Source organism: Sceloporus occidentalis, unplaced genomic scaffold (assembly GCF_023333645.1).
Source record: "Sceloporus occidentalis isolate IW3139 unplaced genomic scaffold, rSceOcc1.0.p SCAF_4, whole genome shotgun sequence".
In the NCBI taxonomy this organism is placed as follows: Eukaryota; Metazoa; Chordata; class Lepidosauria; order Squamata; family Phrynosomatidae; genus Sceloporus; species Sceloporus occidentalis.
Window position 1 is genome coordinate 844,522 of NW_028316984.1, and position 26,635 is coordinate 871,156.

The 26,635-nt window shown below is 39.8% G+C and overlaps 2 protein-coding genes across 6 annotated transcripts in view; both read left to right on the forward strand.

Moving 5' to 3' along the window:
* Positions 1-18,352, forward strand: part of PCNT (pericentrin) — a 128,469-nt gene extending 110,117 nt beyond the window's left edge. For all 5 annotated transcript variants that reach the window (XM_089519021.1, XM_089519024.1, XM_089519023.1 and 2 more), the window contains 4 exons: positions 1,604-1,692; positions 7,275-7,416; positions 9,776-9,885; positions 16,825-18,352. In XM_089519021.1, the coding sequence (XP_089375147.1) occupies positions 1,604-1,692; positions 7,275-7,416; positions 9,776-9,885; positions 16,825-16,853 (370 nt within the window). In that variant the 3' untranslated portion in view covers positions 16,854-18,352. The remainder of the gene's footprint in view (positions 1-1,603; positions 1,693-7,274; positions 7,417-9,775; positions 9,886-16,824) is intronic.
* Positions 18,353-18,896: 544 nt separating this feature from the next.
* LOC149313389 (uncharacterized) lies at positions 18,897-26,635 on the forward strand. Its single transcript, XM_089523190.1, has 3 exons — positions 18,897-19,427; positions 23,062-23,218; positions 24,928-26,635. Exon 3 carries the CDS (start codon positions 24,959-24,961, stop codon positions 26,021-26,023), a length of 1,065 nt encoding a protein of 354 aa, XP_089379316.1. The 5' UTR covers positions 18,897-19,427; positions 23,062-23,218; positions 24,928-24,958; the 3' UTR covers positions 26,024-26,635.

Genomic DNA, 26,635 nt, shown 5'->3' on the forward strand with positions numbered 1-26,635 from the left:
TAAATCAATGTGAAATGTGACCGTGTGATTTAAGAATAATAAAGAAAAGGCGGCTTTGGAGACATTACTGAGGAGGGGGGAGATCCTGAGATCCTGAGGCCGGATATTTTAGTCAATAGGGGATCCCATATTATCTACCTCGAAAGAAGGATCTATTATTTCAGATTCCAATTCTACATCCAGACCCATATTGGCTGAAATTAGCTGCTTGGAGCTTGAACTGCACATTTTTAAAAATAAAGGTTATTCTGATTCAATGGGGAGAAAAACATCTTAGCACCTAGGAGGAAATCAACACAGCATATTTATGAAGTGGCATGGAGAGGCTTTAGTACATGGTACTCTCAGAATTCAGTGAATCAGGAGAGAGCAAGGGTGAAGTATGTTTTAGCTTTTTTACAAGATGGTATAAGCAAGGGATTATGGCCCAATACTTCAAAGAGACAGGTGTCTTTTCGGTCTTCAATTATCACAATAAAAGGGATTACTGTATATACTCATGTATAAGTCTAGAAATTTTAGTCAAAAACTTGACCTCAAAACTAGTGTTGACTTACCCACGGGTCAATGTTAGTACTGTACTTTAACACTTAGTTTAAAAAAGGTATCATCTCCTGTTAAAAGATAAGAGTATAATCTGCTCTGGTAGCATTGATCCCACTTTCTCTCATCTATCCAGCGTTTAGGATGAGCACAAACAGTTATGCCTGTTGGAATTTTGTTAAGTTCATTGGCATTGTTTTTCTTTGCTTAATCCTTTAGATCCTTTGTTATGTGGCCCTACGTTTTACCCTTGACTTATCCACAGATCACATCAAAATCCATAAACATGAGGTCGACTTATAGTCAAGTATATATGGTAGTTTGTCAGTGTGTCCTCATGTCAAGACGTTCCTCCATGGAGCAACTTTACAAGCACTTCCAACTGTTCATAGATTCCGTACATGCAATCTAGTTTTGGTGCTCAATGGACTGGCAAATGGACCATTTGAACCATACAAAACAACAGGCGTCATAATACAACTTAATAATAGGGGCTCCCAAGCCTCCTTAGCTTCATGTAGTGTTTTGAATTTTATTCTGGGCTTCTTGGCCTGCCAGACCAATCTAAAAATCAAAGGCATTCAATTTCTTATAGGGATTGTTTGAAAGAGAAATAAAAATCTTAGCAAAACATTTGTCTTTATTACTGCAATTCTATCCAAAAGGGATAAATTTAAGTCTCTTTTAATTTCTTTCCACCCACCTTGTTTTAAAATAAGAAACGGTTATTCTTTATTAGTGTAATTTCCAAATATTTAATTAGAAGATTACAATTAGAATAAGTCAAATTAGAAGTGACTAGACTCTATGCCTCTGTATCAGTTACCAGTTAGCATGAGCAGCAGAGTATAGTTACACTCATGTCATGCTAGTTTGCTCACCATAGGCAACTGGCTGGCTACTATGGAAACAGAATGCTAGATTAGATTGGTTTTGGTAAGATCCAGCATTGTTCTTTTTATATCTCTTTCTATTTGCCTTGCATTTACTGATACAGTGTCTTATACTGTATAAAACTATTTTGCACATTCATTTTTCTCTTTCTCTTTCCCTCCCTCAGGTTAAAGTTTTTGGTGAAAAAATGGCATAAAGTCAGTAGAAGAGACCCACCACCAGCAGCCATTTCTACTAGTACTGGACACCACTCATGTAAGATGTTCAGAAGAATTCTGTGAAATCATTATATACTTGTCCCTCCACATCTGCAGCTTTGACTTTTGTGACTTTGATTATTAACACATTTTATTAATATGTTCTCTCTAGGAATCTCTAGGTCCTCCAGCACATCTCTATGGTCAACTTTTAACCAAAAGTCGCACTGAAGGACCTAGAGATTCCTAGAGAGAACACTCCACTAGGCATTTGTAGCTCCTCCAGTGCAATTCTGTGGTCAATGTTTGGCAGACAGTGTTGACCAAATATGCCAGTTTGCGTACCTAGTCTTCATCATTTAAAACCATCACCATTAAATGATTAATATTGATGCAGTGGAAATAGGTTCAAGCATATCTGTCAGCCCTATGTACACCAATAGGACACTTGGATCAAAAAAGATTTTACAAAGTAGGTAAGTTGTTCAGATACTGCAATAGCCAGGAAATAAATTGTCTTAACATAGTAGTGGTTTGAGCATTGGACTGTGACTCTGAAGATCAAGCTTCAGTTCCCCGCTGGAGCATAAAAACAAGGTGGGTGACTTTGGGCAAGTCCCACTCTCTCAGCCATGGCAAACCCCCTCAGCAGAAATCTTGTCATGAAAACCCCATGATAGGTTTGACCCTAGAGGAGGAATAAGACAAAAATGACTCGGAGACACACAACAACAACAAAATGTAGCCTGAGACCTTGACCAAGTGACAGTCTCTTAGCCTCAGAGGATGGCCATGGCACACCCTTAAGAAACCTTGCCAAGAAACCCCTGACATAAATCAGAAATGACTTGGATAACAAAATCACTGTTTGGCGGAATTTTGTTTGAATTTGCTAAATGGCCAACACTGCTACCCCTGCATGTTTTCTGGATTGTAAGATAACGTATTATAGTTGCACAGGGAAACTCTGATGAGTGAGCCAGTGGCCTGGGACCATCCACAAAGGTAAAACCATTTTTTTCTTCTTAAATCTGGACTGGATTGGTATGCTTTACCTCTACACCTACCAAAATATTCCTGATGCACAAACATGGAGACTTTTTGAGAAATCCATCCTCTACCTACAAAGAGGCCTCACAGGAATGAAGACATGCTGGATTGCAAGAGAAGAGTCCCTGTTGAGATGCAAATAGGTTTTACATTTCCTGGACTTTGAAAATCTCCAGAAGGGAAAGGACCAGCCTGCAAAAGATACCTTCTTAACTAAGGACAGAAACAACATAATGCAGGCATCTGACTAACATCTCCAATTTGCTTTTCTCCTGTTTTGTTTGTAACACCTTGCCTGAAGAAGAAGCCATGGAGCTTTGAAAGTATCACTGTTTGGTGGAATTTTGGAGTTGGATAACAAAACTACAGATCTGGGACCCCCTCACAAACTACAATTCCCAAGGTTCTCCAGAATAGAGCTGTGGCAGTTAAAGTGGGGTCAAACCGGATTATTTCTGATGCAGCCCAAAAGGAGTCATTATTTTGTCTCTCATCATTGGTAGGGGGTCTGAGTGGGGCGGCAGGGCTCTTGAGGTGGCAGTCGAAGTGAGACCAGCTACGCTCTGCACAAAGGATACTGAGCCGAGGAGGAGCAGTTCCTCAGACTCTGCTCCTTCCCCACCAAGGGCCATTGGGGCTCCAAAGGGCAGCCTCCTCCTCAGCCAACAGGCAGGCTTCCTTGCAGACAATCTCCTTGGACTCATGGGGGTTTCTCCACCTCAGAAACTGGAGCACGGCCAGCAGTATCTGAATGTAATTTCTAGTTTTCTTATTTTGATTTTACTTTTTGTTTCTTATTTTTTAATTTCATTCAATTATTATTTCATTTTCCTGGAGCAGCTGCATAGCAGCTGGGAAGTGCACGTGGAGCCCTAAGGGCTCCGTGGAACTCAGGTTGGGAACTGCTGATCTACATAATCAAAGGTGTTGCTGTCATCTATAGCTGATTTTCTTCTGAAGATTCTTTGGTGCATTCCATTATCCAATGCCTGTTTGCAATGTGATCCCTAGGGCCTTTTTGTTTTCTTAATTCATCTTAGACATGTGGCATTTCTCACTCCATATGTGATACAGGTCTTTGCTGTAGAACTTTGAGCATCATTTTGCTTGCATGGGAGATTAATGCAATGGTCCTGTGGTTACTGCAATAGCTGGTGTCCCCTTTCTTTGATATTGGAATGTATATTGATCTGTGAGCCATTGTGTTGTGGTGACAGATTTTAGTTAGAACTAGAGTAGATTCTTTCTCTGTAGCTTGAAGCAGCTGCACTGCTATGCCATCTGTTCCTGATGATTTATTACTCCCAAATGCCTTGAGTACAGCTTCTACTTCACTATTTAAATCTGTAGGTTCATCTTAAAAAGATCCTTTCTTGAATTAATCTGTCATACTTTCATCTCTTTCATATAGTTCTTCAGTGTATTGTTTCTATTGGTTTTTTATTTGGCATATAATATGTTCCCCTGCTGGTCATATCATCCCCACTCTTGGTTTAAATTCCTCTTTGATTTCTTGGATCTTGTTGAACAGGTCTTCGGTTCTTCCTTTTTTGTTGTCATCTGTATTTATGATTATAGTAGTTCTCCTTGTCCCTCTGCACAAGTTACTAAACAGATGCATTCAGGGTTCTGACTCCATTTCTGTCATCTTTTACTTTTGCTTCTCATCTATTCTTCTAGTTCCATCTGTCATTCACTGAGGCTTCTCTTTCTTTTTGGCTGACATGGTGTCTTTTTTCATTCCTCCTTGACAATGCCCTGGCTTCAGTCTAGAGTTCTTCCAGCGCTGTCAGGCTTTATAATTCAAATTTATTTTTTAACTTTATTTTTAAATTCTATGAGGATGGTCTTCAGGTTGTATTTTGGCATGATGGTTGGTTTAGTATTCTTTCTTAACTTTATTCTAATTTTGGATATTAGTAATTCATGGTCTGTGCCGTAGTCTACTCATGCTCTTGTTTTTGCAGAGATAATTGAGCTTTTCCATCCTCTGCTTCCAATTATGTAGTCTATTTGATTTCTGTATTCGCCATCAGCTGATGTCCATGTATATAGCTGCTTGTTTGGTTTTTTTGAAGAATGGGTTTGCAATGAACAGACTTGCAGAATCCAATTAGTCACTCTCCTGCTTCATTTCTTGAACTTAGGCCAAATTTCCTACTCTGTTTTGTTTCTTACATTTGCATTTCAATCACCTATGATTAACAAGAAATCTTGTTATGGTGTGTGGTCAATTTCTTGCTGGAGTCCAGCATAGAGTCTTTCAATTTCTTCTTCTTCTTCTTCCTCTGTAGTTATTACATAAACTTGGATTGTGGTTATATTAATGGTGTTTTCCTGATGTCTTATTGATATGATTCATTCAGACTTCGCATCATATCCTTTGACTGCTTTTGCTACATCTCTCCTCATTATGAATGCTAACTGATTTCTTCTTAGATTTTCATCTCCTGAGTACAACACTGTGTAATTATCCGACTCAAAATGTCTCATTCCTGCCCACTTTAGTTCAGTCACTCCAAGTATTGCAATGTTTATACACTCCTTATCTTATTTTTCTATGTCTAGCTTCCCTTGATTCATGATTCCCACATTCCACCTTCCAATAATATATGTTGAGAAGCTTCAAACTTCCCTTTCACCTCTGAGCACATCAACAGTTTAGCATCCTTTCAGTTTGCATCCAGTTGTGTCATTAGCCATAGTGCTACTCATAGTTGTCCTCTGATGCACCCCAGTAGTGCCTGAGTGCCTTCTGACCTGGGAGTCTCATCTTCTGGCACTGTCTCTTGTTTCATTTTGGATTATCTCACCATAAGGTTTTCATAGTAAAAGACATTCAAAAGGGGTTTACTATGCCTCCTTCTGCGCAGTATTGATGAATGTAAGCCTCCATTGTAAGCTGCTCTGATAGCCATTAGGGCTGAAGGGTGGGGTATAAATACCATAAATAAATAAACAAATAATGTTAACTAAGGTGCCACCTCCGCTGTCTCTGAGACATCCTGTGCCAGTGTCACCCCCCAACTACTTATCCTGCCCAGTAGCTGTTTGGCACATTTAGTCTGGCTCCTCAGCAAAATTCTGTCTGACAAAAATGCTACCACCATCATAGCCTCTTGCCTCACAGGAACACACAGCCCCACCACCATGGAAACACAGTGTCATGGTGAGGTCCTCTATATACTCTTATTTGAATTGTCGTAGCTTCATTTGAGATGTGGTGCTGGAGAAGAGTGCTAAGGATTCCATGGGCAGACAAACAGATTAAGCTGGAGATCTCCCTAGAAGCCAAGATGATCAAACTGAGACTGTCATACTTTAGCCACATCATGGGAAGGCACAACTGATTAGAAAAGATAATAATGCTAGGAAAGTTGGAAGGAAGCAGAAAGGAAGGCCACATGCTAGATGGATAGAATCTATTAGGGAGGTCACTAGTATGTAATTGCAGGAAGTAAGCAGACCAGTGATAGGGAGGAGATACCTCATTCACAGGGTACCCATGAGTCAAGACCGATTAAAGGGTGGTTAAAAACAAACAGCAAAGATTGATTGGGTTATAGAAAAAGAGCAAGGTCTACAAAATTACTGTTAATGATGAAAACATGATGTTTACTACTCGTTATAGCTTTTTTTATTCTGTTCGCTTTAAACATTATTCTAATTATTTTTCCACATTAAAATGTGCTTACATTGATATAACTTAGATGTCCAGTAAATTCTAAACCATGGAGTGGAATTTCCCAAGACCATCGTGTTTTATATATTTATATATACAGTGGTACCCCGGGTTACGAAATTAATTCGTTCCGCCGCCGCTTTCGTAACCCGGAAACTTTCGCTAGCCGAAAAGCCCATAGGCGCTAATAGCAAAAGCCGCGATTCCGTGTGAAATCGCGCCGAAAAGCACCAAATTTTTCTTCGTAACCCGAAATAACCTTCGTAACCCGGAAAACTGTTTTTAAATGGATTTTTTTCGTAACCCGGAAATTTCGTAAGGCGGCGCATTCGTATCCCGGGGTACCACTGTACTGGTATGTATGTGTACGTGTGTACATGCGCCCACACTTCTGAATCCCGGAGGGCAAATTTTCTGTTTTGCCCTACCAACCCAAGAGAGGTCTTTTTAAAAGAAAAGAAAAAATCAGGGATTGGAAGTTGACTGTCCTGGGCTGAAAATGTGGTAAAGAGGCTTTTTTGGCCCCAAAAAGTTTTTTTAAAATCTTAGAGTGTTGGAAGGTCCCATGAGAAGGCAATGTGGCATTGCAGCAGTTTGTTCTAAACATTTAATAATGAAGTTGATTTCTGTGTTTAAAAAAAATCAAAACAAAAATCTTTCCATCCATTCCATTATTAAGCAAATAAGTTGAGAATGTCCATGGTGTGGATTTCAAGGAAGTCAATTTCTCTTGTAGCTTAATTGCCTAATAAATGATTAAATGTTTGACTACTTTCTGGTGCAGTATTATTGACATGGCTTATGTTCTAACTTGATCAAAGTTGGGTGAGGGTGCAAATGTTATCTGCCCTGAAGTCCCCTAAGCAGGAGTCAGATGCAAATGAAACACTATCTATTGTTCATTTCAGACCCTCGAGTGAGACCAGAGGCATTAACACTACAACAGCCCTTCTCAGGGGCAACTCAAGAAGCCAGATATTGCAGCAGAAGGGACCTCATGAGACTTACAAACTCTTCACCTAAATCACCACCATTTCAGTTAAATGAAAGGTTAGTGTAGAACTTGCTTTCATGATTTTACATGATTTCTCTTCCTAACAATTACATCATTCTCTGGATGCTGCAATCCCTAAATGGAGTTGGTCCTCCATTTTCGCAGGGGATCTGTTCCGGATCCCTCCGCGAAAATGGAGACATGTGTATATTCAAGCCCCATAGGCTTGAATGGGGTGTGTAACGCACGTGTGCACAGTGCACGTGCTGTGAGGGCATGCCCCATTAAAAATAACGGAGGTCACCCCTACATGAATATTCAAAGCGACGAACCTCAAGGAGGGCCGATTGTACATGGATTACTTCCCTTGCATGCCAGCATCAAAGAAAGAGCTTGAAAGTTATTTTTCAATTTGTTGAATATAACCTCTACCCTCGCACTCCCCAGATAACAGTTTTTATTTTCTTGCCTTCCCAAGTACAAGAATTAGGTCTTTCTCTTTTCCTTTCTCTATTCTGTTCAGTATCCTCATGGAGCTCTTGTTATTTACAGTCCATTTTGATATATATTTCCTTTTTTATCCTTTTCTGTCTTGCTGCACATAGATATATACCCTCACTTTCTTTCTATCTTGTATTTTCCCCTATTTTTCATAACTACTTCATTCATTCTAGAATCTAGATCAGCTTGTAAGTCTTTATAGTTTTGTAGCTTTTTCTGTATGTAGACAGATATATCCACAAAATCCAAATACAGTGGGTCCTTGGTATACACGGGGGATCCGTTCCGGACCCCCCGCGTATGCCAAATTCCGCGTATGCTCAAGTCCCTATATCCCCAATGGCGGCACGCGTGAATGCGTGCTGCCATTGGGGACAAAATCCCCTCTTCCCCTACCCTCCTTTCCATCCCTTCCCCTCCCTACTTACCTGTTCCGACGCCGTGCCGCCACCTCCACCGCGGAAGAAGGGTCGGGTGCTGCTCGTGCTGCCCCCGGCCCTTCTTCCGCAGCGGCGGGGGCAAGGAGGATGAGGGCAAGCCTCGTCCTCCTTGCCCCCGCTGCTCTTAAAGGGCCAAGGGCAGCTTGGAAGCCAAGAGGCCTCCCAGGCTGCCCCTGGCCCTTCTTCTGCGGCGGGGAGGAGGAGGATGAGGCCTGGCTTCATCCTCCTCCTCCTCGCTGCCCTTAAAGCGCCAGGGACAGCTTGGAGCCAAGAGGCCTCTCAGGCTGCCTCTGGCCCTTTAAGAGCAGCGAGGGCGAGGAGGTGCCATTGGGGAGAATTTCCCTGGATTTGCCATGCGCCTATGCTTAAATCCGTGCATGGCAAATCCACGTATAAGGAGGGCCCACTGTACTTCTTTGTGTTTGTCTACACCAATCATTTTTGTGTCACCTCTGTGAACGTATGCTATAAAGACCTTGTAAAATCTGTACTTCCTTTTCTAATAATTGTTGCACTTCTTGCTTTTTAGCTTGAGTCAACTAATAAGATTTTAACCAAGTATTTCTACAGATATTAGTTCGTACAAAAGTCAGTTTTTATTAACAATGTACTTGGTTTCTAGATAGTTTCCAGATGGTTTTATGTTTTTTTATGGCTGATAGGGATTGACTGACTGGATTGTTAGCCTGACTGGATAGATTTGAAGTCTCACTGCAGTCACTTTTTGTTGCTGTTTTTGTGTGTCTTCAAATTATTTCTGACTTATGGCGACACTACAGCAAACCTATCATGGGGTTTTCTTGGCAAGGTTTATTCTGAGAAGTTTTGCCATTACCTTCCCCTGAGGCTGAGAGTATGTGACTTGCCCAAGGTCACTCAATGAGTTTCATGGCCAAGCTGATAATCGAAACGTGGTCTCCAGCGTCATAATCCAACACTGAAACCACTATGCCATGCCACATTTTACCTTGGGTTTTTAAGTGATAGCAGTTGAAAGTAATAGCTTTCCTTTCTTGCCTCTGATATATTGGGCCTTATGTTTTCTTCACTTTTGAGAAGTGCTTTAGATTACAGCAGTAGTTCATAGAACTATATTGTACAAGCTTGGAGGGAAGCATCTAGGCCAGTGATGGCAAACCTTTTAGGGACTGACTCCCCAAACGAAAAGGCCTTCAGGCACTGGGTGTTGTCCAGCACCAGGGCCAGGACCTATTTCCCACACCTTCACAGGCCTTCAGCTGCTTCTCTGGAGGCAGCTGAAAGCCCAGGAAGGGGAGGAACAGGAGCACAGCTGCTTCCGGAGAGGCAGCTGAAGGTCCAGGACAGCTAGCAAGGAGAACAGGCTATTCTTCCTCTTCCCTAGTAAAGGAGATAGTTAAAGGAAACACAGTTTTTCCTTTATGCTTGCGTCACTATACATAGCTAAATGTTTTATGTATTAGGTAAGAAGATTTTAATTTTTTATGTCAAACAGGTTCACTAACTCTACTTCCCAAGCTTCATCTAAAGATCCTGAGAAGTCATTAACTGAATACATTGCTCATCTGGAGGCCATTCAACAGAGACTAGGAATTCTTATGCCAGGTAAGATAGGGTGAATTTCAAGGCAAGCATTTTGTTCTTAAATCATGCCCTATACATGAAAGCAAGATGTCTCTAGCTTTCCTTCCTTCACTAGTTGGTGGCTTGTCAAAGAAAAACAAATGAATTGCTTGAAATGTTGTCAAAGGAAAAAAAGAAAAAAAACCTCTAATAACTAAAACTGATTCTGTGTGGATTTGGCTTACAGAACAAAGAAACAACATGGAATTTAGAGGGTTTACTTCAGAATATATATTTCATTGCATATGTGCATGTACAGTGCGCCTGTATCATACATGAGCGTGCTATACGCGACTTCCAGATTACACTGGGAGGCCTACCGGAAAGGCATCTCCTGTGCCCCGGAAGAAACAATGGGGCACGCGCACATGGCGCGCACCCCGCAGCACGGCAGGTGCACGCCGTGGGAACGAGCCCCATTGTTTCTAATGGGGCTTGATTTTACACGGTATTTCCTTTACGTGGTGGGGTCCGGAATGGATCCCCCACATAAGGAAAGGGCCAACTGTATTTATTTTTTATTTTTTTAAAAGAAACACATATAATACATAACATATTATACATACAAACTAATAAACATAAAATACATACAAAAAATAAAGAACATACCTAAACTAGTATAATAATAATAATAATAATAATAATAATAATAATAATAATTTATTTATATCCCGCCCCTTTGAGGTCAGTCGGGGCAGCTAACAGCAATAAAATACAATACATTATACATCAAAATTCCCTCCCCCTTAAAAAATTATTAAACCAATTATAATTAAAACGAACAGATTAAACAACATTAACACATACACATTACAAGACAAAAACAAACCAGAACAAAACAAAACAAGTAAAACAAAACAAAACAATAAACTACGGTGGCATTTCCAGGGAGGATAAGAAGAGATCCACTCAAATTTCCAGAGAGGACCTTAGGGACTCTCATGAGAAGAGAGTTCCTGAGGCCGGGGTTATCTATCCCGGAAAGGCTTGCCGGAAGAGATCCATCTTGACAGCCTTTTTAAAGCTGTCTAAAGATGTCAGTTGACGGATCTCGTCCGGCAGGTCGTTCTATAATCTGGGGACGACAACAGAAAAAGCCTTCTGGGAGGTAGCCAAAAGCCTAGATCTTTGAGGCTGCAGCAAATTCCTCCCAGAGGACTGGAGTGTGTGGGGAGGATTATATGGGAGGAGGCGGTCCCTGAAGATAGTTTGGACCCAAGCCATTTAGGGCTTTAAAGGTGATAACCAACACCTTGTACTGGGCCCGGAAACTAATAGGCAGCCAGTGGAGGGACTTTAATACCAGAGTAATATGGTCCCTCCTAGATGTTCCTGACACTACTCTGGCCACCATGTTCTCCACTAATTGCAGTTTCCGAATCAAGCACAAGGGTAGCCCCATGTAGAGCGCATTACAGAAATCTAGACGTGAGGTTACCAGTGCGTGTACAACAGTCTCGAGATCCCTTACTTCCAGAAAAGGGCGCAGTTGACGTATCAGCCGAAGCTGATAACAGGCGCTCCTGACCGTCGCATTCACTTGATTTGTCATCAGGAGAGACGAGTCAAGGAGCACCCCCAGACTGCGAACACAGTCACTAGAGGAGAGTGTGACCCCATCCAGGACTGGAGCTTGCAACACAATTCTTGGTTTCAGGGCCGCTATCGTGAGCACCTCTGTCTTGTCCGGATTCAGTTTCAATCTGTTTTCCCTCATCCAGCCCATTACTGCTTGGAGACATTCATTGAGAGAGGAGATGCCATTAGAATTCGAGACCGACGAACGAGACACGGAGAAATAGATTTGGGTGTCATCAGTGTACTGATAACACCCAGCTCCATAACTCCTGATAATCTCACCCAGCGGCTTCATATAGATGTTGAATAACATCGGTGACAGTATAGCACCCTGTGGAACCCCATAGGTGAGCTCCCTTTTACTGGAACAGCAGTTCCCGAGCAGCAGCCTCTGGGATCTGCCTGAGAGGAAGGACCGGAACCACTGCAATGCAATGCTTCCGATACCTAACCCCCTCAGGCGGTCCAAGAGGATGCCATGATCTATCATGTCAAAAACCACTGAGAGGTCTAAGAGCACCAACAGGATCACACTGCCCCTGTCGATGCGCAGACGCAGATCGTCGGTCAAGGCAACCATGGCAGTCTCAACCCCAAAGCCTGTCCTGAAGCCAGTTTAAAATGGGTCTAGATAATCGGTTTCATCCAAAACAGCTTGGAGTTGAAGAGCAACCGCCCTCTTGATCACCTTGCTCAAAATTGGTAGTAAAGAGACTGTCCTGTAATTATTCATATCCAGGGGGTCAAGGGAAGGTTTTTTCAGAAGTGGCCTAACAGCCGCTTTCTTCAAACAAGATGGAATATGTCCTTCCCTGAAGGATGCATTGATGATATCCATAAGGAACTTCCTCAGTGCATCCCCCCCCCCCCCGGACAGCCAGCCATGATGGGCAAGGGTCGAGAGGGCAGGTTGTTTTCCTCACCCTACCAAGGAGCTTGTCCACGTCATCAGTACTCGCAGATTGCAGCTGATCCAGAATAACTTCATCAACAGAGTCGCTGGACACCTCATCTATGGTTTCTGTTGAAATATAAATATAAATAACTCACAACAATAAATTTCTTGTAGTTTTCCTGATTTCCTGGAAGTTGATCCTTATATTATATTGACATTTTACCTTTAAAATAATCTGATAATTAGAAATTCTTTTAGCACATATGAGCTGTAAAGAAACTAGATTATTAGCTAGAAATAGTGATCTGGAACAAATAAACAAATCTTTTTATTCAGTATTTTTCCCAACTTCCAAATATAAATGATTACTGCATGTCACAGATCAGGATCCAATAACAATCATGATGATACAAAATCAGGGCTGAACAAGAAGGTTTATTCAATAATTAATGGATGCAGGTGGAATTTACAGCAGAGAATGCTTTCCTTCTCATATCATTGTAGCTTGATTTCACAAGCTACAAGTAAGAGCACCACAGAAGCTTCTATACCACCCTCAACCATGTTTGCAGAACCTCAGGATGAAGTCTGAAGTGACTTTGTTCATATATCTGTGTCTTAAAGATACAGTGAAGGACAGGAAATCAGACGCAACTTTCCTAGCTATGGAGGAGGCTAGGGAATGTATAGTCAGGCTGCTATCTGCCGGATTGTACAAAGGCTTGGTGTTGACTAGTTAATCTATGTGGCTGAATGTAATAGCAGCCACCTGAATACAGTTGACCCTCAGTATCCATGGGGGATCTGTTCTGGATCCTCCGCAGATACCAAAATCCATGGATGCTGAAGTCCTATTGTCCTCAATGATAGTGCGGCCATGCAGCCATGCCATCATAGGGGACAATGGCACTTCGCCGCTCTGCCCACCCCCAAACCAGCATAGTTGCCCTTACCATGGTGGGTGGCAGAAGGCTGCCTCCTCTTCCTTCACCTCTTCCCCCCGCTGCTTCCCTCCACCTCCTCTTCCACCTCTGTCACCACCACCCCCCAAGTGGGCTTGACGTCCGCAGATGCTGGAATCCACAGATGGCAAGTTCGTGGATACAAAGGGCGGACTGTATATAGAACTGTTATGAGGCTCTACTAATTACTTTGATCGCTCTTGTGCCCAGAGATAATTGTGAATTATGGCGCAGTACAGACTGCCCAAAAACAGCAGTCTGCAGGCGCCCGTTTTTACTCCAGTGGGATGCCACAGCTGCTAGACTGTGCCTTCCCTCCAGAGTAAAAAGCTAACACCTCCAGTAACATTATTGGGTCCAGGAGCAAACCAAGTATATGAACTGGTTCGTTTGGAGGAGTGCATCCTCTTCAAGAGCAGACTAAACCATTCTACAGTGCAGATGAACCATATGCTAACAATACCTCCATTTTTTCTAGATTTAACCTTTATTTATTGGTATTTACTTGGGGACTGATTCAGAACACCCACCTATTGCCTTTCATGGACTTGATGAAACAGAGCCTTCAATAGAATGGTTACCCCTCAGCCCTCAACTTTAAATCTTCCACACTGCAGAAATAAAGCAGTTTGTCACCACTTTAACTGTCATGGCTCCATCCTGTGGAATCCTGGGATTTATAGTTTTGTGAGGTCTGTCAGAGAGGTCTGGTGCCTCACCAAACAACAGATCCCCGGATTCCACAGTATAGAGTCATGGCAGTTTAAGTGATGTTACATTGCTTTATTTCTGTAGTATGGAAGATTTAAAGTTGAGGGCTGAAGGGTAACCATTCTATTGAAGGCTCTGTTTCATCAAGTCCAATAGGTGGGTGTTCTGAATCAGTCCCCAAGTAAATACCATCTGTAAGATACACCTGAACGTAATAAAGAGTAAAATAGAGCCCTGTGGACACAGTTTTATATCTACCAAGTTGCAGACAAAGTTATTCTTGAGCACTTTCTGGAATTAACCATCTGAGAAGGAGTTGAAATATTCTAACATAGTATCATTAAGTAGCTGTCAACCGATCCAATAGAATCAACAAGACCATACTCCCTTTTTCCTTTTCTTGGCAGAAATCATGTCCAAAGCAGTTTTCATTTTAAAACTAGGATTGAAATAAATCTAGAAAATCAGTTTAATGTGTCTGAAGTTGGCTTGGGAATCACTCATATGCTTTGCTCAAAAAATACTGGTTACTGGCCAGTCATGGTTTACATCTTAAGGTTTTATGTTAGGTTTCTTCAGAACTGGCCTAACTACTACCTTCTGTGAAAAAGAGACACCACCTTTCTCTTAAGGAGGAATTACAACTTCTCAGATTTAAATGGGTATCTATGGCCTGGTACAGACGGGCCCCAAAGGACGCCCTCATCACGTGTGAGGGGCGCCCCATCCACACTACCCTTGCCCCTCGCATGTGACGAGGATGTCCTCACTGCGCGGTGCCAAATAGATGGCATGCGTAGCGATGGCATCACTGCTGCGCAGCCTCCAGATGGAGCTGCACAGCAGCAATGTGCTCGTGCCACCACCAGCTGTTTGCGACAGCGCAAGAAGGAGCTGCTTTTTAGCGGGCCATTTTTTTGCATAGCCAAGCCACGCAATTTGGTTGCTTCAGCGCGGCTACACAGCAAAGAGAAGCAGCTCCTGGCCACCTCTTCCTGGTGCTCTGTACCACGCCTATATTAGACATAATATGCCATGCTGAAAGACAAGCATCAGGCACACAGGTGGTCAACTGAACTTGACAAAGCACTGTATTCTTGGGCTTCAACCACTGAAAGCCATCCATTTAAACACATCTCACGCTAGGAAAACTGCATTAACTGTGCAGTGCTTTGTCTAAGTCATGACGATTGTAAACAACTTGTATCTTCAGAGTGTCTCACGATGCTACCAGGGGTTTCATACATCTCTCCTTGGCCAAAATACAGTGAGCCCTGAACCATTTAGAACAGTTCAGTTGAACAGGCCTAAAAAAGAGGTCATGGAAAATAATTCTTTCTTCATTGTGAAATAGCATCAGTAATGACCTTAAACCTGTGTTTCGTTAAACTTGGTACAAGTCATCTACTATCTGTATCTTAGTTATCTCTATTCTTGCTTCATACACCAATATATTTCAATGAGCTCCCTAGACTGTGCCCAAAGGGAGAAGGTGCATGAGCACAATTATATAAATGCAGAAATCCCCACTTTCCACAGAGTGACCAGAGCTTTACCAGTATTAAGAGGAAAATCTGGAATTCATGGGACTCCATTAGGTTTTTGAGGCAGACCATTTTATTCTTGCAGAATGGAAAGTGCTGGGTATCTAAACCTAAACAGGATGTATGATCCGACCAGGAGTAAGCAAACACAGTATTCATTCTCAACTAGGATTTGGAGAGAAAACATGGTATCTAAAGGCATCAATTTTTTTCCTTGAGATAGAGACTAAGGCCTGATACAGACTGCCAAAATAAAGCTGCTTCGGGTCTCTTTGGAGGTATGCTGTTTAAATGATGCACGCAGCCTAAGAATCCAGAAGCTGCACCAAAGCTGCACTCCAGTGCTTAGGAATGGAGTGTGGCTTTGGCGTGACCTCTGGACCCTTAGGACCCATGCATCATTTAAATAGCATACCTCCAAAGAGACCTGAAGCAGCTTTATTTTGGCAGTCTGTAACAGGCCTAAATTTTCTACTATCTGTTTAGAGCTGTATAATACACAGGCCTGCAATTTTCAATATTGTCGCTATTTTTAATGTATTTTTTGGGTACTGAATTTAAAACAATAATAATAATGTACCATACATAGTTATTTCAAAAAATCAATATTTTTATCAATTTATTTCTTACTCAGCTTTCATTAAATGCAGACATTGATTTTACTGCTTTTAATGGATTTTTGTATTTCATATGAACAAAGTGTTTTGAAAGTCTGTTAGAAGACTAACCCCTTTACTACTCTTTGCAGGATAATTCTTTGCAGAATAATTTCATTCTATATTACAAGCCCCCCCCCCCCCCACTTGCTTTTACTTTTCTAAAGTTGTGGAAGAAAACTGTATGTGATAGAGCAAATCTGAGGTCATTTCTGGATTTAGAATGCCAAATTCCTATAAAACCAGCAAAGTTTTTATGACTCTCAATTTTGCAGGCCTGTGACATCACTTAGTTCACCATAGTAAATAAATACATATGACCTTCTGCATCATATTATTTGACTTCAAGCTTTATTTAGTTTGATGTTTTACATAGAAAAATAGATTTGTCAGAGTGTTTGATAAATTTAAAGATGAAGACCTTTAACATGTTTAACAAAGTCATTTTAAACTGTACTGTTTTTAAGTCAAAGACAATATAACTGATCTTTAAAATTCTACCATGTGTCCTGTGTCTTTAATAAAATTAAAGGTTAGTAAAATTATGAAATTAACTTGTCTTTATATGAATGTAGGATGGTCTCTACAAAAAGAAGCACTTTAGCTGGACTGAGAACACATTCTGAATCTGAACTGAAGAAAACTTCAATCTCTGCTTTTTTCTCCAATGAATACCTTCAACAAGTCCCATGCCTGAATGTACAGCTGATGTTCAGTTGAATAAAAGAGACGGAGCACATGATAGTTTTTGCAGATGTTTATATGAAATGTTTTCCAAATTTTAGTATGCTTATAGTTTTAGGTATTCTATGTGAAAATAATTGAGCACAGTTTTTATATTTGAATTACCAGGAAGTATACAGTTTTGACAGATCTGCATCACTGTATTATTAATGTTAAGTGCCAGCATGCCTCTGTCAGTGCTTCTTGGATTTCAAAAAGAATTATTAAATGTATATAACTAAATTCTTATTTTAATCTGCTTTAATTGTATTTATTTCTTCATTATTATTGTTACTGGAATTTTGTGTATCTTTCAAAAGGGAGGGGCATTGTTATTTTGAGGATTTTTTGTATCTTGTTACACTTGTGCCAGCAACATACTGCACAGGAGTTTGTAAAAAAAAAAGAGAGAGAGGCAGAATTCTGACATTATGTTGAGTTATGATTTAGCAAGACATAAGAATCACCTTGTATGCTTGACCTCTGTCTGTTCTCCAACTCTTGTAATTAACCATAGCTTGTTGTGACAAACCTAGCATACTCTGGTTGCTATTTTCAAACAAGCCAACTTCAGCCTCTGGTTACTGAAACTAGATTGTTTAAACTAACCATAGCTCAAACTAACCCGCAAACTATGATTAATCAAAAGTGAATACTTACAAACTCCTCGTTCTCCTCATTCACAGGTGGGAGTTCACAAACCCAGGGAAATACTAGACTTATTCATATATCATTAAACCCTAGTTTGGTGTGATGTCTAAACACAGCAATTGTACCTTCAGTTATTTTCTTAGACCCTGTAGTGAGAACTAAGAATAATGTTCTGAAGGAGCTCCTCAGAAACGTATAAAGATACCTAGATTTTACATTGTAGGTCTAACATGAAAAATTGTTTCGAGACAGGATTTTTCAGAGATGGGGACATATGCTTAGAACTCCTTCCCAGAAGATATTTATAGATATATGGTACAGGGCTCATCCTGTTTGGAATCTTACCAAAATTGTTAGATTTTGATCTAAAGCAAGAGCCTCTGATTAGCCAGGTCTACTTCAATAGAAAGAGCAGACTGCAACTCCAGAAATTTCTTAAGAACTTCCCCTGAAGAAGGCCATTTAGTGATAAGGCTGAAACACAATGGGCTTTTTTAAGAAATCAAAATTTTTGAACCGTCATACAGCACATGGGATTTTGCCTCCTATCATTCTTCCACTGTAAATATGGTTTTTTATTCTGACATAAATTACCTAACTATTGGACTAGCAACAAGATCATTCAACAAGTGAGGTTTGAAAGTTGATTTGCAACTGTACAAATACAGATACTTGCTTAGCTGAAGAACATCTTCACAAAGATGAGCCTCAAATAAGAACATCTACAATGCATTTATCACTGTCATTTATTTAGTGTATAACTGTAAATGCTCATTTTTCTCCATCTTGCCAAACCTCTCAAGAATGCAAGCATTTTTTGTAGAAAATTGGTGAATGGCTCAAATAATTTTGATAAAAAAAGTTTGTTTCTCCTTGTCAGACTGTTTATGCACCAGCCATTCTTGCCATGCAGATGCATGACTAAAGGGTGCTTAATCCCTTGAAATAATTCTGCTTCAACACCATATATTCAGGAGAAGGGCTGCTTTAAAAGGAAAGACTCATCAGTCATCAACTAGAAGAGGTGGGAAGGAAGTTCCTCCTCACAAAAAATATTGAGATCTAATATTTCTTTATTCAAGCATTTTTATCCTGTGTCTCTGCCAAAACGTCTCCTGTATAGGTCTAAATCCAATTGCTAATCCCACTGATTCAGTGGGATTTACATACATGTTGTCTTACTATTCAGCAGTTTATTCAGTGGGACTATTGTAGCTAGAGAATCACTGAAAAACAGGTGAATTATTATTAGTATTAGTATTATGCTTTATTTATACAGCGCTGTAGACTTGCACAGCGCTGTACATACAAACAATAAAATAGATAAGAGTAAACCTGCCCATGGTGTACAATCTAAGAAATAATAGCATAATACATATAAATAATAACAATACAGGAAAGGGTTCAATAAAACCGGCAAAACATTAAAAACGTCAAATAGCAAATATATCAAAGGAAGAGGGGGGTGGGGAGGAAATGAACTAGTGAAGCTATCTTTTCTGCAGTTCTAGTGTACTGGCCATGCTTCCCATCTCAGCACTCTTCGCTGCAGCTGGCTAAAACACTTGCTGATGGTGATGATGAATATTTAATGCAAAGACATTACCCATTGGGATGGAAACCTTTAAACACTGCTGAGGGGCACTTGTTAATCGTTTTAATCCCCACAGAGAGCAGATTTCAATTTAATCTGGATATTAGAATCAAGGTTTAGGAATTGCAGCCTGTTTTCTAGCAGAGAGAATCAGTTTCTGCAGCTCAATGGAATATGTGATGAGGATGACTGTTCATTGTGCATGGAAAAGTAAGTTAACTTTTTTATTTGTACCCGCCATTTTTGCTGAAAGGGATTATTAGATTTAAATTATTACCTGGTGATCAGATGGGTTTCATTTATTGGATACTATGACAAAAGGGTGTAAAGGCTACAGGATCCCACTCTTGTTCTCTGTACACATATACATTTCATCTTTTGAGATTAAATTAGTTTGGAAGGTTTGTAATTAGATGGGATTATTGACTGGAAATGCCTTTGGGATTCAGAGTATAGTCACGAGAGTATCCAGCAATAGAGAATGTGGTCTGTAATTCCTAGATAAAAATAGTTTTTCTTAGGATACTGGATTCTTTCAAGAACCTTGGAAGGTAAATTGATCCAACTCTGAATTTCTTTAATGTAGTTTACAGACTACCATCTTTCCCAGTGCTGTTCATTAACAATTTCATTCAGAATTATTCAGTACTAAATATTGTGAATCACCATCATCTATGGGTTTCTGTTTTGACCTTATATTTATAAACATTCTCCCACCTTTTCACATGTATTACAAGTACTTTAGAATACATAAATACATGTAACCATAAGTGCTGTGCATATTTACAATGTAAATTCACTTCATTCAACCATGAAGCAATTTAGGTATCTGACTTTCAGGGGAAAATAAAAATAATAGAATCATAGAGTTGGAAATAATTTGCTAATGCTCATGCTGGGACTATGGCAATAATATTTCATTTATAAAACACCTATACAGTTAGTCCTCTGTATCCACAAATTGTTTACCCACAGACTCAACCATCCATGGCTTGAAAATATTGAAAAAATATATAAATTCCAAAAGGACCTTACCATTAATATAAAGGACCCTATTAAATGCCATTGCATTTAATGGGACTTGAGCTTCACAGATTTTGGTATGATGGGGAGTCCTGGAACCAAACTCCAGTGGCTACTAAGGGCCCACTGTATTTTTATAAAAACTGCACACACTTTTTTAAAATAACAACTGTCACTGCAATTAGTTTTAACAATCCTAACAGCCATGACACAAAAGGAAAAGGAGGTAATGAAAAAGGAGCAAACAGCCAAAAATGTCATTTGTTGTCATTGTTAACTGCCCTCTTGTCAGCCCTGAATCACGGATGAGACATTTCCTATGGATGAGACATCTCCAAGTCCCTCTATCTTGCTCTGCTCAATTCCTATAGATTCATGTCTGTGACAGCCCTGATTGAGTCTATTAAGTGAGTCATGATGTGACCAAAATATGATAGCCTCAGTTTCATCATCTGGGCTTCCAAGGGGGCTTTCTAGTTTGATCTGTTCAAGGACTCATTTATTTGTCTTTTTGGCTGTCCATGTTATCCTCAACACTCTTGTTTAGCTCCATATCTCAAATGAGTTGATTCTTCTCCTATCTGTTTTCTTCATTGTCCAGTTCTCACAACCATACATAATGATGGGGAATAATGATTCTGACTTTAATGCTCATTTTTATGCCTTTACTCTTTAGGATCTTCTCTAGTTCTTTCATAGCTGCCCTTCCCATTTCTACTGTTCTTCATATTTCTTTGCTGTAATCATCATTCTGATCAATGTTTGACCCTAGCTATGGGAACTCTTTAACTCTTTAACAATTTCTTCATTGTCTAGGTTGAATTTATGTATATCTTCTGTGATAATTATTTTTGGTTTTTTATGTTCAGCATTAAACCTGCCTTTGCACTTTCATCTTTGACCTTTAGTAATTCTTCCAAGTCTATGACGTTTTTCGCTAGTAATATGGCATGGTCTGCATGTGTAAGATTATAGACATTCCTTCCTCCTGTCTTCACTCCTCCTTCTGACTTGCTATTCTTATGATACAGTGCACCCATTCCATATGTGGCTTCCAGCCTATGTGGAAGCCACACGGAGGAAAAACAATCCCGTGTTTCAATGGGGCATGAGCATACATGCTTTTACCTTTATGATGGGGGTCCCGGAACAGATCTCCCATGTAAGGGAAGGGTCCACTGTACTTTCTGCATACAAACTGAACAAGTTTCAGATTTCATGACTGAAATCAATACATTCTCCGTGAGACTTAAGGAACAGTCCATTACACTTGGACCAACCTTGGCAGGCAAGAAACAAAAATGGACTGCTCCTTCAGTCTCATGAGAATGATCAGTCTCAGTAAGTATCAACCACTCTCATTTGCTATATGTGTGTGTGTGTGTGTGTGTGTGTGTGTATGTCTATGCTATATAATCTTAAGGTGTTTCTTGCTGCAGATGTGTTAAATATCATTATTGTAAAAATAATATCTACCAGAAGGTGATATATGGCTCCTATAAAGACCGGAGGACATATGTGAACTTAGTTTGGGATACACTGCTCTCTATAGCACTTTGGATGTATATTTATTGATTTTCAGAATTACTACAGTATAGTTACTGTATATAAATAATTTATTATTATTTATATGTTACAGTGGTGGTTTTATTCTTTGGACACATTTATTTCTTTGACATATCACAGTATAATGCACTGGTAGTTTCTCACTTCTATTTTTTCCTGCATTGTTTGTGAAACCCTCCTGTTGTGTTTGTACTATATGGGAGTCATGCCATGACAGCTAGCTTCACACACCAATGTTAGTGCTAAATATTAGTGTTACTTGTCATATTTATTATTGAGTCATGTTATTCCCAGGCTGGCTGAAGGAGCAATCCACAACTGGTGGGTTATTACTTCACACCAGTTTGATCAAGGGAAGAGACCCAACGTTCTAAATCTGTTTGGTCCGTTTTCTCTCTCTCAATGGTTTTAATTTCCATGCCTTAACAGCTACTTTACTTTATTTCTCACTTTCTTCCTCTTTCAAATTCTTGGAAAATCTTCTTCCAAAAATAAATTTAAACTATGGCGAATGGTGTAAAGAAAAAAAGCAAACAATACAAGGTCTAGATGGCAAGAGAGAAAAGCTACACTTTCCTTCTGAAAAAAAGAAAAGGAACTAGAGCATGAAACAATTTTGAAAATCTCCCCTAAGACCACAGCTGTGCAATTTTACTCAGGCAGTTAGCAAGTTCAGTTTTAAGGAAAATAACAAAGCTGGAAGTTAAATTTCATTGATGAATTACAGAATAAATAAGCATTGGAAGAAGTGTACTCATAGAATTTTGGAAGCATCCTTCCTAAAACTCATCAATGGACAAATAGCTACAATCACTTGAGGAAGAAAAATAAAAGCATTCTAGAATGGTCAGTACTAAGATTTTAAGAATTAAAATAGAATTTGTATAACTTGGTGAATATTGCACTACTCTCTCTCTCTCTCTCTCTCTGATTTCCTTTCTCTGTGTTTGTGTAATTCTGCTACCCCACAATGGAACCCAACATTTGTTTTATCATCCTATCATTTGTTTCACACAATGTGCCTGTATTTATATCTTAGCGGTGGATATGTAGATAGCTAGTGTTCTAGCCTCTTCCAGTGTATTCATTTATTAAGCAGGTTTGACCCTAATATGACTCTGTACCTTTGTTAAGATTTCAACACTTTCACAAAGTGATGGTAGTTATTTACCAGGAGAAGCAGGTGGCAGGCATAATTTTGTTATCTCTTCTTGCAGCTGGCTAAATTATTAACACTTTCCATTCTAATTCTTAGATCTTCTGCTTTACATGAGCTTTTGCAGACACACACATTGCAACTGGTCTTTCTGAGCACAATGACACTCAACCCTTTCACCTCTGTATTTTTCCATCAGCCACTTTAAAAGACATCTGAGAAAAGAATTCTGGGCAGGGAATCAGGCTTCAGCAAAGTAAGGATGCTTTTGGTATTAATTTTTATAGAAACTCTGCAAGTTGTTGAAAAGCCAGTTTGGGTCAAAATAATTATTGGAACATGGAGTGTGTGCTGTTACCATTGTTGAATGTGCTATTAATATTCTCTTATGTTCTGCATAGGAAGCCTTGTTTTGGAATGCCAAACAATAGAGAATCTGTAGACTTAAAGCCATCATTACAAATGGCTGCACACTCTGTAACACAGAACTACCGTATATACTCAACTATAAGTTGACCTCATGTATAAGTCAAGGGCAAGTTTTTGGGCCAAAATTATGGATTTTGCTATGACCCCGTGCATAAGTCAAGGGTAAAATTTAGGGGCATATTGCAAAGGATCTAAAGGATGAAGCAAAGCAAAACAATGTCAAAGAAGGTACAAAATTCCAGCAGACATAACTTTGTGCTTACTCTTAACACTGGATGGATGAGAAAGTAGAGGGGGTTGGTGCCTCATATATTATACTCTTGCTTTTCACCAGATGGTTCCTTCTTTTAAATAAGAGTTAAGATACATTAGTTACATTGACCCGTGGAAAAGTCAACCCAGGGTTTTTGGGTCCATTTTGTGACCTAAATTTCTAGACTTATACATGAGTATATACAGTATATGCTCCACAGAACTTAACTTCATCATACTCCCCCCACCCATTATGTTTACTCATAAAGACTTACAACACAAGTGTGGTGCTCAGAAATTGGAATATGGTTTCTGTTTTAAATATGAGAGCACATCTAGAGCCTCTCCAAAATACTTGTGTTTTAACTTTGTGAAAATCATGGCAATAAGATCAGTAATTTTTAAACTTATCTTTGCAAACTGTGAATTGTGTGTTCCTAGACTATTAGGAAATGCTTAAATGTTTGTGATCACCTTTTGGTTAAGAATCCAACTAGTGTTGGAAATGCAGGACAATATCCAGAACCTAGAGGGAGGCCATCTTCTTTCCCCATAGCAGTCCCATGTGCACCCCCAAAACCAGACCTGAGGGACTGGAAAATGCTACGGAGCTGGTGTTCAGGCAATATGGAGGACTGAAGCAGAAATGAAAATACTGTTACCATTGCCAACAGAATGGCTGATTTAAGCATTTTCTGCTATTTGTAGATAACTTGGTGCGTTGTGTTATATAAACAACTGGGGCTGTAAGTGAAGAGAGCCTGTGCCCTCTATGAGTTTCAAAATATTCATAACTAACTAGATGTCATTCCCTTTCCATTCCACTAGTGGGAAATAAAATAAAAATGCTCTCTTTAACTTTTGAGTATCATTACAACTCAAAAGAAACCTCTGTATGGCTTCCCAAGTCCTAGCCCGATATTTCCTTAATTCTCAATGTTAATATTTCATAAGCCATAACTCCCTAAATCTTACTAGGATTAGCCTTCTGGTCCAATACATAATAAGGATTAGTGTGCTTGTTGTATTTTCTTTAGTAAACATTTATGGTAAAATAAAATTGGTATCATTATTCATCTGTGAGCTAATTCACCTGTTAGTTAGAACACACCGTAGGATCAAATGTTTGTCCACTAAGCCTTTGTAAAAGTTCCCCTTTTCCCTAGTTTGTTGGGTGTATTCATTTATATATGTGGAAGGACACTTGATTACAGGTAGATGAAACTAATGTTTAATGTGCATTGTGCTACTTTTTCCAAATTACATTTTTGTCTTGTCCCACAGGAATAAAAGAAAGTACAGAAGGCAGCAGAAGATGTATTTTTATTATTTATTCTGCCTGTGGATTCCTCTTTCTCTTGGTGACTCAAATATGCAACATGCGTGTCACAAAATTTGCTTTTGCAAAGATGGGTCAATGTTTGTGAACTGTTCAGGAGTCAGTGTAAGTTTCAGTTTAATGTTCCCCTTTGAGACAGAACACTTGGATCTGTCAAATAGCAACTTGCATTCTGTTCCATGGAAAGGTCTGAGACACTTATGGAAACTACAGATTCTTCTCTTGAGTGGCAACTACATTTATAAAGTTGAAGATAGGGCATTCATCTTCTTGGAAAGACTTCATAAGCTTGATATTTGTAGAAATGAAATTTCATTTCTTGGAAACAGTTTTTCAGTGGGACTCATGTCTCTCCTTGAACTCATTTTGTCCTATAATAGACTGCAGGAGTTGCGATACAAGAGCTTCCAGCATTTTGAAAACCTTCAGAAGCTCAATCTGCAAAATAATAATATATCTTCAATAGAAATTGGTGCTTTTCGCAGTCTCAGCCGTTTGAGACAGCTTTTTCTTCAGAATAATTATCTTCACAGCTTACACAGTGGAATTTTTTCCATGCTGCAACACTTGGAAATTTTGAACTTGGAGCGCAATGTCATCAAAACCATTGCTCCTGGTGTCTTTACTTCTTTAAGCAGCCTCACAATACTTAACTTGGTCCACAATAAAATAGAGCATATTAGATTCAAAACATTATTATCTCTGCAGAGTCCTGGAACTCACATCTTGCTGTCAAACAACCCATGGTTCTGTGACTGTGACCTTCAAAGAGTATTTGCAAAACTACACAGTGTCAGGAGGCTGATATTGGATGACTACCAGAATGTGACCTGCACAGAGCCCCATATTCTGAGAGGCCTCCCTCTGTCTTCTGTGGATACCCAGTTGTGCATTGCTGAGACAGTAACGGTCCTTGTCATAACTTTTACAGTCTTGGTTACTGTGGTAGCTGCCATTGTCATGGCTGAAAGAAACAGAAAGAAAAGGACGGGCAAGCATTGGAGTGAGGACAGTGAGGTATCCTATGATGCTCATAATTAATTTCATTCTAGATATTCCTACATTTTATGTGTGCTTGATGGTACTATTTTATCTACTCACCACAACATTAAGTAATTTCATTCAGATTTTACATCCTTTTTTAATGTTCCTAATTCTGAAGTGTTAAGCCATCATTATAAAATAGACAATGTTTAAAGAGATTACATTATTAGTTACTTCCACCGGCCTGAGAGGAACGAGACTCCACTCCCCATAACTGCCATCCACCGGCCTGAGAGGAAGGAGACTCCACTCTGCATAACTGCCATCCACCAGCCTGAGAGGAAGGAGATTCCACTCTCCATAACTGCCATCTGCCGGCCTGAGAGGGAGTTCACCAGGCAGGTCCAGCTCCATCAGGACTAGCCTGGAAGAAGGAAGAGCCCTCCCTCCAGTCCATCTGCCTTGGTCCAGGCCTCAGAGGGAGAGAAGAACCACTGGACCTCATCCACTTTCCCTCCACCATTCCCTTCTCCTTTTGTTTCGTGTCTTTTAGATTGTAAGCCTGAGGGCAGGGAACTGTCTGATTAAAAATAATTGTAAGCCGCCCTGAGAGCCATTAGGGCTGAAGGGCGGGATATAAATACCCAAATAAATAAATAAATAAATAAA

Excerpts from the sequence above, each read along its gene's own strand:
- LOC149313389 (XM_089523190.1), top strand. The coding sequence starts at position 24,959 with ATGTATTTTTATTATTTATTCTGCCTGTGGATTCCTCTTTCTCTTGGT.